Source organism: Tachysurus vachellii, chromosome 10, assembly GCF_030014155.1.
Source record: "Tachysurus vachellii isolate PV-2020 chromosome 10, HZAU_Pvac_v1, whole genome shotgun sequence".
Lineage (NCBI taxonomy): Eukaryota > Metazoa > Chordata > Actinopteri > Siluriformes > Bagridae > Tachysurus > Tachysurus vachellii.
Genome location: NC_083469.1, coordinates 27,644,423 through 27,659,365, shown reverse-complemented (window position 1 = coordinate 27,659,365; position 14,943 = coordinate 27,644,423). Strand labels below are relative to the sequence as shown.

The 14,943-nt window shown below is 42.9% G+C and overlaps 3 protein-coding genes across 5 annotated transcripts in view; 1 reads left to right on the top strand and 2 right to left on the bottom strand.

Moving 5' to 3' along the window:
- The first annotated feature begins 2,235 nt into the window (after positions 1–2,235).
- Positions 2,236–5,280, top strand: nfkbiab (nuclear factor of kappa light polypeptide gene enhancer in B-cells inhibitor, alpha b). Its single transcript, XM_060880581.1, has 6 exons — positions 2,236–2,519; positions 3,380–3,485; positions 3,572–3,779; positions 3,930–4,018; positions 4,157–4,453; positions 4,651–5,280. The coding sequence occupies exons 1-6, from the start codon at positions 2,284–2,286 to the stop codon at positions 4,681–4,683; spliced, it is 969 nt and encodes a 322-aa protein (XP_060736564.1). The 5' UTR covers positions 2,236–2,283; the 3' UTR covers positions 4,684–5,280.
- A 2,504-nt stretch (positions 5,281–7,784) lies between these two features.
- Positions 7,785–10,526, bottom strand: psma6a (proteasome 20S subunit alpha 6a). Its single transcript, XM_060879206.1, has 7 exons — positions 10,342–10,526; positions 9,747–9,841; positions 9,032–9,113; positions 8,784–8,939; positions 8,397–8,575; positions 8,201–8,295; positions 7,785–7,968 (listed from the first exon to the last, which is right to left on the bottom strand). The coding sequence occupies exons 1-7, from the start codon at positions 10,415–10,417 to the stop codon at positions 7,911–7,913; spliced, it is 741 nt and encodes a 246-aa protein (XP_060735189.1). The 5' UTR covers positions 10,418–10,526; the 3' UTR covers positions 7,785–7,910.
- Positions 10,527–12,480: 1,954 nt separating this feature from the next.
- Positions 12,481–14,943, bottom strand: part of prorp (protein only RNase P catalytic subunit) — a 13,232-nt gene continuing 10,769 nt past the window's right edge. For 2 of the 3 annotated variants that reach the window (XM_060880578.1, XM_060880579.1), the window contains 3 exons: positions 13,105–13,247; positions 12,819–13,014; positions 12,481–12,728 (listed from right to left, as the gene is read on the bottom strand). In XM_060880578.1, coding sequence (XP_060736561.1) covers positions 12,597–12,728; positions 12,819–13,014; positions 13,105–13,247 — 471 coding nt within the window. In that variant the 3' untranslated portion in view covers positions 12,481–12,596. Of the gene's footprint in view, positions 12,729–12,818; positions 13,046–13,104; positions 13,248–14,943 lie in introns of those variants that run through there. The other variant, XM_060880580.1, reaches the window with a different exon arrangement.

Sequence of the window (14,943 nt, the reverse complement as noted above, 5' to 3'; positions counted from 1 at the left end):
AAAAAGATTTAATGTGCAGAATCAGACCTGATGGTATCTGACGTTCCATGTGCAGACAGACAGACAGACAGACAGGCAGACAGACAGACAGACAGACAGACAGACAGACAGGCAGACAGGCAGACAGACAGGCAGACAGACAGGCAGACAGACAGGCAGACAGACAGACAACTGAACACATGACATGATGAGAAACATTTGCTCTTGTTTTTTTTCTTTAGTTCTGCAACACAATTGTTGTGGTGTTCCTCTGTGTGCAACATATTTTCACACATTTTAAGTTTTTGTTTTGGGGAAGCTTTAAATGTTTTGTGTCACAATTTGTGTCTCTCCTGCAGATTAACTTTCCAGTGCAAATCTCCCAGATGGTGTAAATGTATGAAAGCTGCTGTAGGTGTGTGTTTTGGAGGATTTGCCCTGGTGTTTACACACACCGCTGTCTCACTGCTCAACTTGTGCAAACGGCTCCCTGCTGTTTCCTTAGAAACAATCCACTCTTAACACATGCTTAAACACACACACACACACACACACAGCGGAGTTTCCCACACTACAGGATTAGGGCAGTTTGTTAAACAGACACTTCTCTGGGGAAAATCCACACTTCACTTCACCTCTTTCTCCTCCTGCAGGCATTGTGTGCATTTTTGTTCTGTTTTGTTTTGTTTGTTTTGGTCGAAGCTTTTTGTCTTATCATATTGTTGCAATATGCAACATGCAGTGCTGCAAATAAATAAATAAATAAATAAATAAATATCTTCCTTTTCTTAGAAGGGTGTTGCTTCATGACTTGAGACGTGTCGTCAGTGTGTGTGTGTGTGTAAGACATGATTTCTCAAGCGTTAGTGGATTTTGGGGAAAGTTTTTCTCACTGATTGTGGTGTTAGTGGTGCTAACGCTCAGTAATAAAGAGAACAAATTTACCCAGACTCCCAGGATGCAGTTACAGTAACTCTTTCAGCAGCAGCCTCACTGACACCAGGAAGTGCTTTCCGTCCTGATCACAAAAGTGTGCTGCAGCTCTCAGACTCACACTCACAACTTTATTCTTCAGCTTTACTCTAGTGTGAATAATCTCATAAGACCCTGATTATTAGTGTTGGCTCATGAATAAAGTATCATGCAATACTCAATACGATAAATAATACCATCGTACCTGCAGCATCGTCTTTATGTTTCCTGTAATGTGTGTATGTGTTGTAGCAGCTGAATAAGATGCTATTAGTGCATTAATTACAGCAGCAGATTCAGATTAATCACACGTGTAGTGAGCAGAGAGAAGAGACTAGGAGCACTAGTGAGTTCACAACCGTTTGGTTATCACAGCACTTTTTCATCTAAAGCCACATTTGTAGATATAGGTCAGGTTACACACACAAACACACACACACACACACACACACACATACTGTACATACATACACATAAACGCACACACACACACACACACATACACACATACACACATACAAACACACACATACATACACACATACATGCATACACACATACAAACACCCACCCACACACACACACACATACATACATGCACACACAAGCACATACATACACACACATACACATACATACACACACATACACATAAACGCACACACACACACACACACACACATACACACATACAAACACACACATACATACACACACATACATGCATACACACATACAAACACCCACCCACACACACACACACACATACATACATGCACACACAAGCACATACATACACACACATACACATACATACACACACATACACATAAACGCACACACACACACACACACACACACATACACACATACAAACACACACATACATACACACACATACATGCATACACACATACAAACACACACATACATACACACACACACATACATACATGCACACACAAACACATACATACACACACATACACATACATGCACACACACACATACACACACACATACACACACACATACACGCACACACACCAGAGTTTGCATTGACAGTTATGAGATTTAATTTAGTTAGTTAGTTGGTTAGTTAGTCCCATAAACACTTCCTTGTTGTTACTTAACTAAGGGTAAGTGCATGAGGGTTGGTGTTTATAACAGGAATGAAACGAGGCCATGAATAAATTGTCTACAGCTCGTGTTGGAAATCCCCCACCACCGGACCGGAGCTCCTCCTCCTCCTCCAGCTTTAAGACTCTCCACCAGAGCAGATCGGCTCAGATCTCTCTCTCACACACACAGACACACACACACGTTACTACAATGGCTCTTTATCGGAACATTACCGGCACGAGCCCGATGGATTACGGTACCGAAGGTCGCGCGCACAAAGCCGGGACGGTGATAGATGAGCGGCTGGACAGCGGGATTGATTCCCTGCGCGAGGACGAAATGGAGGATTACTGTAGCGCGCGCGAGGACACCGTGACCGCCGCACTGGAGAGGCTGAGTGTCGACGAGGAGCGCTGGAGGACCGACATCACGGAGGACGGAGACACGTGCGTGGTGACCCTCATTATTATTATTATTATTATTAGTGCACTTTTATACCAAAAGGCCCAGCAGGAGGAAACACCTAAAAACATGCACCTGCGTGCTGTGAGGACATTACTGTGTTAATTAAAGACTTTTAGCCTCTAACTAAACACTGCAGGTCAGGAGTTAATAAATCACAGTGGAAACTCAACACTAGAATTTCTGTAGTGTTTAATATTTAAACAGGTTTCTGTAAATACCCTGTGAGTGGATAAACACTAGTGTTCAGACACCTAAAGTAAAGATGCACTTAACACCAGTCAGGTCAATCCGTGCACAATGTAGTGTTAAATAAAGTGTTGGTTCAGTGTGTCTGAGCAGTGTTAACTGAGTGTTAACTGAGGATTTAACACCGTGTATCTGTTTATATACATCTGTGTTGACTGCAGGAAGTGACAGGATGTTAATCATGCAGAAAATATGTAGACTGTTATATAGATGAAATAAATGCATGTAATGTGTGGGGTTTAGCAAAAGGTGCACACACACACACACACACACACAAACACACACACACGCTCTCTCTCTCACACGCACGCACACACACGCACTCTGCAGGAAGGATTGTTCACTTTCAGTGTTTTGTACTTTGGCTGTGTGTGTGTGTGTGTGTGTGTGTGTGTGTGCGCGCGCGTGTGTGTGTGGAAAGTCCCGGGCTGTCTGCCAGTAAGGCCCTTCTAGGAAAAACACCACACTGCCTGCAGAGAAAAAAAAGTCACTGCTTGTTTTTCCCCAGTGAGCCGTGTGCAGCTTTGCAGCGAGTGCAGAACATTTCATTTCACTTTTACTGTCACTAATTGTTCCTTTATTTTCTTTCTCACAGGTATTTACATCTGGCTGTCATTCATGAAGCACAAGACATGGCACTAAAAATGATCGAAATGTCCATCAGACTCTGTTTCCTGGACAAACAGAACTACCAGAGACAGGTAACAACCCTAAACACCGGCTCAGTGCGTTTTTTTAGCTGAAGTTGAAGGAAATGAGCTGAGATCTAATGCAGATCTTTCCACAGACGGCGCTGCACTTGGCAGTGGTCACAGAGCAACCTCTGGTGGTGGAGCGTCTGCTGAAGGCCGGCTGCGATCCCACGTTAGTGGACAACAATGGCAACACGGCATTGCACATCGCCTGCAGGACAGGATCGCTCGCGTGTTTCTCTCTCCTCACGCAAAACTGTGCAGAGTTTCTGCCCTCCATCCTGCAGATGCCCAACTACAGCGGTAAGCTTCAGCCTCACAATCATCAGCAGCCTTTAAACCATTTACATGAAAATCTGTGAACATTTTCATTCACACCAAACACTTCAGACTCACTTAATACTGTGTGAAATGATCACTTTGTGTGAGAAACTGTATTTTATTTTTCCACAGGTCAGAAATGCTTACACGTGGTGGCTGTACAAGGTTTTCTCTCCATGGTGGAGAGCCTCCTCTGTTTTGGAGCTGATATCAATGAACAGGTAATAATAATAATAATAATAATAATAACAATAATACAGTGACAAAACATGGACTGTAAATATTAATAAATAAAATAAAACAGAGAAATTTTTAATATAAAGTACAAATAAAAATCTGTGATTGTTTTGGGTTCTCAGGAGCAGTGTAACGGCAGAACGGCTCTTCACTTAGCCGTGGACATGCAGAACCTCGAGCTGGTGAAGCTGCTGATTAGCAAAGGTGCGGATGTCAACAGCCTGACGTACGGTGGCTACTCGGCGTATCATCTCACGCATGGACGCCAGAACAACGACATCCAGAAAGTGCTGCAAGACGTCACAGATCAGGACTTGTGGGATCTGCCTGAGAGTGAGAGTGATGGAAGCGAAGATGAATACGAATACGAATACGAATACGACAACTTCCACAGCAGTGAGCTACAGTCTGATGAGGAGGTGTGTGTGTGTGTGTGTGATTTACTATTTGCATTAAAGTGATAGTAAAGTGAAGTACTAACATCACATTGTGATAGCAGTAATTACAGTCAAGACAAAACTGAGAAAGCTTTCTGTGACACACACATTTCTGTGACACACACACTACAAACACACACATTTCCTGCTCCTAACTCAGTTTCCCTTCTTTTCCACAGTACGATGACATTAGAGTGATGGGGCAGGAGTAGAGAAGAGGCTCGGCGGTTCAGAGAGCTTCAGATGATTAAAAATCGTCCAGTCCTGCGAGAGGAGATGCAGCATCAAAGGCTATTGGAACACATACTGAGAAATACGTAATCCTGAGCCGGGAAACAGGCAGGCGGAAGACCACGGACGCAGAGAGGAATTGTGCAGGAAGAAAAAATTCAAGTCATAAAGAAAGAGGAAAACAGATGAAGAGAGAAGAAGGCAGGCATTCTGCTCAGACATGTGTCAATACTGAGCTTTACTATCATCATTATCTGACTATATATCATAGTTTACAATAGTATCGCTAAGGACATGTGTCCCTTCCAACGTAAAAACATCCGAAACAAGGACATTTGGAAGTCAGCTGGGACGAAGCGGTGCGTTTAATATATCAGAATATCGTGTAACTGATAATCAGCACATGCCTGGTGTCTGGACTGAAGCTCCACCCCTGCAGTGCTGTTGTATTAAACTGTAATATATTGTGTATAGACAGATTTATTTTTTTAAATGTAAATGTGTATAGATGTGTATCCTGTTTTATTCTGTTGGAAATTCTGAAATATTCTGCTAAATTAAAACCCCATAATTGCGCAGTGTTTTGTTCCTCTTTCTTCTTTTCTTGGAGTGAGTGGAGGAGGAGGGAGGAGGACGTGCTGTAACCTGAGCCAGTCTGGCCATTTGTGTGTGTGCTTTTATGACTGTAGAGAAGTGTGTGTGTGTGTGTGTGTGTGTGTGTGTGTGTGTGTGTGTGTGTGTGTGTGTGTGTGTGTGTGTGTGTGTGTGTGTGTGTGTGTGTGTGTGTGTGTGTGTGTGTGCACTTCCTGTGGGAGATGAGACAAGATTGGCAACACTAAAAATTCCCCATCCGAGTCATCCGGCTGCTGAAAAATTCCAGATATGAAACACTTGGTGGAAAAAACACTCGGCTTTTTTTCTGCAAATCTGAATGTGATGAGTGACGCGATGCCTGAAATGAACCTGTGTGTGGAAGCCATCAAAAGCTAATAGACATGAATTAGACTGATACTGAAATGTTGCATGAAAACTGGAGGCTATAAAAACCCACCATTGTTAGCCATATTAGCGTCACAGTGGAAAACTGCAGAGCAAAACAACGTCATGGTGAATCGTTAGTGTATCTAACAGAAGATAGAATGTAAATTATCACAGTGACGTCTCAAATGTATAAAATGTTTAAAATATACTGTAGAAAAGTAAGAAGGTAAAAGTTTTCTGTATTTTTATACTTTCTTTTTTTGACAAACAACAGATTTATTTCATATAGAAATAGTAGCTAACTTCCAAGCCTGCTAGTTGTTTATGTTCAGCTAGTCAGGGTAACAGCAGCCAGGTAGCTTAATATACATTAAATCCATGCTGCTAGTTTGGTGTGTGTTGTGTAAGAGACACCCACGTGTTTATGCTAGCATGACTAGCATGACTATGTGCAATGGACTCAACATTTATCAACAAATCTACTCAAGCAACATTCAAGCCAAATTTATTAAGTAAAGTGTGTTAATGTTTATATTATTACTCACTCACTCATTCATCTTCTAACGCTTAATCGAACTACCTCGGGTCACGGGGAGCCTGTGCCTATCTCAGGCGTCATTGGGCATCAAGGCAGGATACACCCTGGACGGAGTGCCAACACATCACAGGGCACACACACACACACTCTCATTCACTCACACAATCACACACTACAGACAATTTTCCAGAGATGCCAATCAACCTACCATGCATGTCTTTGGACCGGGGGAGGAAACCGGAGTACCCGGAGGAAACCCCCGAGGCACGGGGAGAACATGCAAACTCCACACACACAAGGTGGAGGTGGGAATCGAACCCCCAACCCTGGAGGTGTGAGACAAATGTGATAACCACTAAGACACCGTGCCCTCCTATATTATTACTGACAGACACAATTAAATTAAATTAGGATTAGTTCAGAATTGAGAATATTAAACCTGAGAAACTGCAAACTGTCATAAGGTCCAGCTTTACCTCTGACTGTTACAGCACTGACACCGGAGACTCCTTCCACACGTAACACACACAGATTTAATCTGTTTATTTTCATACATATATAAATCTGTTAATGTGCTGTAACAGGAAGTGAAACGGCGGCCATGGATCGATGGTTTCATCAACTCTCAGAGAGACTGCGGTAAATTGTCATGTTGGTGTTAACTGCCATTCACACTGCTCACTGATTGTGTTGTTCGTTTGTGACTTGTGAGAGTATGAAGTGAGATTTCTGCCTTCGTTAAGCTTCTTTTTACCGTAAATGCAAATGGAAAGGTGACGTGTGCGGTTTCAGTCATTTAAATACTAACCTGAGAGAATTACACGGGGCTGTACCTGTGCCTCAGACTCGAGCGTCACTCTCCTGAGAAAACACACACTCATCTAAATCACAGAGTCAGAACTCTCACTTTGGATTGCGCACACACACACAATGATTCAGTTTGATCTGAGAAGTGTCAGCTGGAAAACCCGTCTCTGTCTCACACACTCTGTTTTTTTTTTTTCTTCGGGGATTTATCACATTTCATTTATTAACCCAGAGGCTGGAACATCAACTATATGCAAATGCAGGGAAAAATCAGAGCTCACACGTGGGACACGTTAGAGAGAGAGAGAGAGAGAGAGAGAGAGAGAGAGAGAGAGAGAGAGAGAGAGAGAGAGAGAGAGAGAGAGAGAGAGAGAGAGAGAGAGAGAGAGAGAGAGAGAGAGAGAGAGAGAGAGAGAGAGAGAGTGTGTGTGTGTGTGTGTGTGTGTGTGTGTGTGTGTGTGTGTGTGTGTTGTGAGGGAAACTGCAGCATTCCACACACAGGTCAGGAGGAAATGACAAGCAGATAAACAGAGACTCAGTGATGGACGATAATCTACTCGAAAATGTCCTGAATCTCAGATAGCACGATGCTACTCACTGCTCACAACACGAGCAGGAAGCTGCCCATTTCAAGTTAATACATAAATACTGCAGGCTGGGGGATTAATTCCTGTTTGAACTTCATCACCTTAGAAACACGTGATTCTCTCTACACCGAGTGGGAGGAGTTCAATAAAAGAAAGCAGCACAAACAGATTCTCAAAAACAGTGGTGTTTTATTGGGGCGGTGCAGGAGAAAGCAGAATAAACAGCATGGAGGAAGAGATGTGCAGGGCCACCTGAACACAGGACAGGACGTAGTTCTGCTTCTTACAGATCATATCAATCACGCTCAGACAAGGCCACCAGATGAGTGTCGATCTCAGACTGAGGCAGAATCCTGTGACAAATAAAAACAGACAAAACACGACTATCAAAACTACAACAAAACAACATTACTGTCTCCATATGTGCACTTTTACACTGTTTACACACAGCAATTGTTTTGCCCACACTGTATGTGTGTGTGTGTGTGTGTGTTTTCCCCAGCTATTGCCATAAAAGCAATAAGAAGTGTGTGTGGATGAGTAACAATCAGAGTGCAGTTTAAGGACAGAACTTGTTTTCCTCACCTGAACCTGGGCTCCTGTGTGGTGATTACGCCCACCTCCAGCTCTGAAGGCTTAAAGTCGATGGACAGAACTGTGGACAAGCAGCTGATTGCAGTCTGTCAGATCAAAAAGAAATGGGATTTAAATGAACACCATTTGTTAATAAATGAAAGAGTAGAAATTCTCTCTGTAAGAAAGTCACGCAGGAATGCGCTACCTCGATGGTCTGCTCGAAGGTCCAGTCTAACTTCTTCTTGACCTTTTTCTCCAGGAAGCTGGTGGCCTCGGTCTGTTTGACGCCGGCGGCTGTGGCTTTAAAGCCGCAGTAATAACCTGCAGGGTCGCACTTATAGACCTGCGGCCCGCACTCCTCATCCACCCCGACCACGATCATACCTGACCCAAAACAATCCACCACTTACTCAAGCGAGCTAATTTACATTTACAGCATTTGGCATGTTGTTAGAACTATTGGTGCAAAAGTTTTTGTACCCTGATTATAAAACAAAGCTGAGTAAGATGTGTATTCTATAGCAGGACATTTAGTGTGTTCTGTTTCACTAATTTGAGGTGACACAGACGTGTAACCTGAGACTTGACTTACAGCAGCCGAGCGGTCTCATCTCTGCGTTCTGCGTGTACACCTGAGAAATATCTGCGATCCTCTTACACAGCATGTCCACTGGGATCTCGTATCCGTACTTATACATCCAGTTAGCAGCTTCATAGCGAGCCCTTTGTACCTGTGACCTGCTGTCAGCTACACACAGACACACACAGTATTTTATTCCTCTCATCCCACAGCAGTTTGCGTCTAATCTTAACAATAAAACTCACTGCTGAAGCCTTCACCTGTCATGCCGGTCATCACACAACCGATGTTCTCTGTTATTCTGAATAAGTGAGTAACTGTAGAGGCATCCAGTAGTTTGTCCTAAAAAAACAGTAAGAAGGGATGACAAGTAATGGTAATTTCAGCTTGGTTCAAAGAGTCAGATCATTTGTCTCAACTTATCAAGAAGAGTCGAGTCTCACCTCCCAAACGACTCAACATTAAAATAATCGACAGTGAAACAGTGAGAGAGAAAGACAGTGATAGAGAGAGAGAGAGAGAGAGAGAGAGAGAGTGATAGACACAGACACAGAGAGAGACACACAAACATAGAGCGAGACACACAAAGAGAGAGAGACACACAGACACAGAGAGAGACACACAGACACAGAGAGAGAGAGACACACACAGACACAGAGAGAGAGAGACGCACACAGACACACAGAGAGAGAGAGAGACACACACAGACACAGAGAGAGAGACACACACAGACACAGAGAGAGAGACACACACAGACACAGAGAGAGAGACACACACAGACAGAGAGAGACACACACAGACACAGAGAGAGAGACACACACAGACACAGAGAGACACACACAGACACAGAGAGAGACGCACACAGACACACAGAGAGAGAGACACACACAGACACAGAGAGAGAGAGAGACACACACACACACAGAGAGACACACACACAGAGAGACACAAATCTGTTTGGTTAAAACTTCTTACAGGCACTTTTTTCTGGGTCACTACGACAGCACAGTCTTTCCCCCGCACTGCTACTGAGGTCAGTCCTCCCTGATTAATGGCCTTGAACGCATACTCTGTGGGGGAAAGTAAAGAACCTCATTATTATTCCATCCCTTATTGTCTGTATCGGGAAAAAGTCGCAGCTACTGATGCAAAGTGAATAACATTTATTAGTGACTATTAATGTGCTAAAATATCAGTGTGAGAAACAATGCACTGTTTACTGATAAACAAATGATCCACTGCTGAACTTCTCTTAGTATAATATGAAATTATTCCTGAAGCAGCCTCAGTGTTTCTGTAGCACTGTAGCTAAAAGAGCTAACTGCTCCACACACTGCTATTGTGTCCTGTTATTAAACACCAGATTAGCTCTTATATTACATCATTTCTGCTTTCTTTACAAACAATGACATGAAATAAATAACAACTTATATAACCTTAATAATCTCTCTGTCGCTAACGCTAAGCTAAGCTAAGGCTAAGCTAAAGCTAAGCTAACGCTGCTGTCCGTGACTGAGCATTTACACACTTTCGGTTTCTTCAGCACTCTGTTACTGAGGCATTTACTCACCGACTTGATAAAGTCGACCCTCCGGAGAGAATATGGTGATGTGGCGGTCAAATCCTGCACTCGAACCCCGAGACATTGCAATTTATTTGTTTTAAATAAATTCACGAAGATGAACCAGAGCCGGTTACTTCTTACTCTGGCAACTTTAAACCCTACCCATATTCCGACAAACCCCACCCGCTGTAAGCGGATTGGCTAATAGGTGTATTGCGATGCAGCGGAAAAACCATAATCCAATCATATCTCAGGAAAGAACCAGACATGTAGCCAATCATAACAAGAAGGCGGTGCGTTTCCCGAATTCGGGTGCGATAAATAACGCACACCACTAAGACTAATATGAAGCGTTTAGCAACCCCGGAAACAATTGCCCCAATATGATGGATTCATATCCGGGTTGCGCGACAGTATTTATTTATGTTTATTAGAAACCAATATTTAAATGTAAATTTCACATTTATATCGATAACAAAGTCAAATGTATGACTTTATCTGAGTTTTTGAAGCATAATCACTGTACATAATCACTATATTCAACCTAGAACCACGTTACTACAGTGATGCCTCGAGATACGAGTGCTTTGACATACGAATTTTTTGAGATATGAGCTGTGATTCGACCAAATTTTTGGCTTGAGATACAAGCAACATTTTGAGATACGAGCATCTGAGCCGCCGCCGAAACAAAGATCCCCAACAACCACGTGTGCTCTGTTTCCCCCCCTCAGCTTCACGCATCTCACTCGGCTAAAGCCGCCTTCACACTGCACACGACAAACGACGGCCGATAAACAGGAAGTCATTCATTTCCTATGGAGAGTCGCAAAGTCGCTGCGTGAGGTGACGACCATCTGCGGATCCGTAATTTTCGGATACGTTAAAAAATTTTAACTTGCGTGACTAAACCGCATCTGATACACCGACTGGACAGGTTTTTATTAAAACGACCGGCAGATGTTAGTGAGGAAAGAGTGACAAAAAAGGCAAAAACAAGTGAAGAGAAAAGTGATGAAGAAAATTAAGCAAAATTAATGTAAAGAAAACAGAAATTGTAGCAATTAAGTTCAGTTAAGAGAATTTCAGTTCAGTCAGGACCACTTTGTCAAAAGAGAATTTATTAGATGATACACATACAGTTAGTGTTGGCGGTATGGTTCTGTTCTGGGCAAGAATCCACGCACCCGTCCGTGCGCATTCGTGGTCAGAGTGGAGAGAGCAGCGACTAGAAAATAGAATAAACCCCCCGTATAACAGAACCACTAATCATGTATAGTATTAGATTTGCTCGCTTACGCTTTTTTGGAAAGTAATAAATGAATGAATTGATAAATAAATAATTAAATAATTAGAGAGAGGGAGAGAGAGAGAAAAATATGTGGAGATTTATGACGTAAACTGGTACAACGAACACAGGTTCCGGCATGTTGGAGGAGGGAGTTTAGATCGCAGCAGCAGCGAAGCACTAGAGCGGCTCTATGAATGGGAATTTAAATGGTCGGTAATATGTGGACAGCTGATTAACAGCTGATGCACGCTTCACCTCGTGACCTGCCAGAACTAACGCGATGCTTGATTTAAGTTCGTTAATTTTAGTTAAGTTTAGTTAAGTTCCATTTAAGTGTACAGTAGCATTAAGAGTGTACAGTACAGTGTACAGTAGAGTGTACAGTACAGTGTACAGTAGTGTACAGTAGTGAGTAAGTGAACGAAAGCGAAAGTGTACGTATGAGACAAAATTCCTCCTGTTTACTCCCTCGACCTCCATGCGCATCTTCCGTAAAGTAAAACCAGTTTATTTTTTTTAACATTCTCTTTTATTACTGTATGTTTTTACACAATATTTGTCATTTATAAATACAGTACTGAACATTTTTATATTCAAAACACAAACAAAACAACTGGAGTGGAATTTTGCGAGCTGGAACGGATTAATGGGATTTCAATTCATTTAAATGGGGAAAACTGTTTTGAGATACGAGCAATTTGAGATACGAGCAAAGTCACGGAACGAATTAAACACGTATCTCGAGGCATCACTGTAGTTTATATTCCTTCATCTTATACCGTATGTAAAGGCATCACTGAGTCAGAATAATTGTGTATATATTATTTTTTCATAAACACACGAAACCCATTCGATTTGTTTCTTCCTCATATTTCTTTATTATTGGTTCCCAAAGCAGTAAACAAAACTTTATTCACTACGATGACGATGAGATCCATTTCCTAATGAACCTGTACATTCTGTCCACATCTCACACATGATTACTGAGACACAGCCATTTCTGTGGAACTTCATGCGTGCTCCTGTCTCGTCTGGTCTCGTCGTAGGGTACGTGCCACATCTCTCCCCGACTCTGGACGATCGTATCGTAACATGATGTCCTCTAAAAATAAATAAATAAATAAAAGGGACAAAAATCTTTGCTTCAGCTGCACAATAATTGTGGTTTGTTCTATATGTTTGAAATCCTCACCTGAAAGCGAATCCTTTTCCCTGGGATGAATTGATTGAGCACAAGCTGGTGTCCTCGCTGCCACTTGAAGAAGAGGCGTCGTGTGACGCTGTCTGGGAGACACGCCTTGTGATCCCTCATCAGGTCCCGGCTCACAAAGTTACAGTGGTTCCCAGAATGCAATGCGGCGTAGAGCAGGAATGGATCATCTTCTGAACTAAGATCAGGACTAATTTTATGTAGTGAGTCTGGAAATGGAGCACATGAGCAGTGTATTGTGTATCATGTGTGTGTGTGTGTCACTCACATGTTCTCGGTGAAGAAGCAGTGTGCTTTCTGTTTGATCTGGTTCATATCATGTCTGTTCCAGTTGCGTGACGGTTGCTGCATGTGTTTTCTGCCCAGAACCAGAACATTCTGACCCTGAAGCTCTGAGACCACTGCTAACAGCTACAGGACACACACACACACACACACACACACACACACACACACTGCATTGTGGGATTGTGTGGACATACTGCCTTCATGTTCAATCTCATGTTTCTATAAAGCATAGACTCCGTAAAGAGTGCGTTTGTGTGTGTGAGTGTGTGTGTGCGTGTGTGTATCCCCCCGTGTTGTGTCTGATGCGTCTGAGGCCCGTGGTGTGGGACAGTGACTCATCCCCTGTCTGCATCCTGTGGTAGAGGAATCTACGTCTTATACAAGTGAAGGAAGTGCGTTGAGGCTGCAGAGTCACACACAAGACACACGCTAATAATAACCTGCTAAAGGAAAAGCCTGGAATGTTGCAGAAGAAGAGAGGAGCCAAGACTGCTGAGGTTCACATCCTTCTTCCTGGAGTTATAAATAGCAGCAGGTTAGTGTTCTGGTATTAACACAGGAGGAAGTGACACTCAGTCATGACACGCTGTCGGTTTCACAGCTTTCTATAAACTCTGCAAGTTCACATCAACTTCCTTCAGCAAAGGCACCTTTTTATTAATTAATTATTAAGGAGAAAATCCTTTAGCTGTGTATCTGCAGCACGTCACAGGATCATCTGTAGCCTTCTCTTTTGTACAGATCTCTTAATGAGTGGAGATCAGACTCAGTGCATCACTCAGTGAACTTTTTCCTGAAGCTCCTTGAGATGATTAATGCAGAAAAATGGTGTGAGGTTTCTGGAATCAGACGTGCTGACGTGTTAATCACGTGAGAAATGTGAACGGCCGTCACCGTGGTCACCGCAGGGCCGAGGGTGTTTCCTCTCTTCTCACACATGCTGCTGTGATCAGCAGCTGTTATCATTTCAGCCGATTCTTCATGAGGAAGTGAATAGTGTACTGAACACTAGCTGGAAATCACCACCATCACCAGAACAACCTGTTTAACCTTCCACCTTTCACCTCATCACGTGATGGTCATGGGGACATCGACGGGCTCCAGAATCTTTTAGCTGGAAATGTAGAATGTGTTTGAGTTGGAAATGTGGAGAATTCAGCTCAGTGAGCACCACCACTGTAACACTTGTGTCCATTTCTCTGCTTTTACCTCCAATAAAACAGATAAACCACCCAGACGTGGTGACTGAGTCAGTTCTCACACTCAGCTCTGTGAAACCATCAACTTACATTTCTCTTATTAATGAAGAACAACGTAACATCCGCAAAAAAACCTGAACAGCTGAGTTTCCTGCGCTGGTGCTCTGTTTCGCCCCCTAGTGGATGAACTAAGCTCATTTAAATAGATCTGTCAATCTGACTGCAGTCCAGATGATTTAAATTTAGACAGTAAATTCATTCGGTGTCCTGGATTAGACCTCTTCTCAGGCCGTGTGTCTAACGCCCCTGGATTAGTGGTTGATCTCTGACCTTTTCTTATTAATCAGACCTTAAATGGACGTGAACGAGGCGTTCGAGCGTCTCTACGTCGATGCCGGTTGGTGAGACGGACGGAGTGAGTGGAGGAATAACACAACTGAAAATAGCAGACGAGTCAAAGCCAAGAAATGTTCTGAGAACAGAAAACTGGAACAAGGTCAGACGCAGAAATAAAGCAGCAGGGACTCGCAGTCGCAGACGAGGAAGAGCTTCATTATCAGAAGACTTTTCCCTTCTTCACTGATGAGTAATTGTGTGTTTTCTGTATTAACAAGATGACT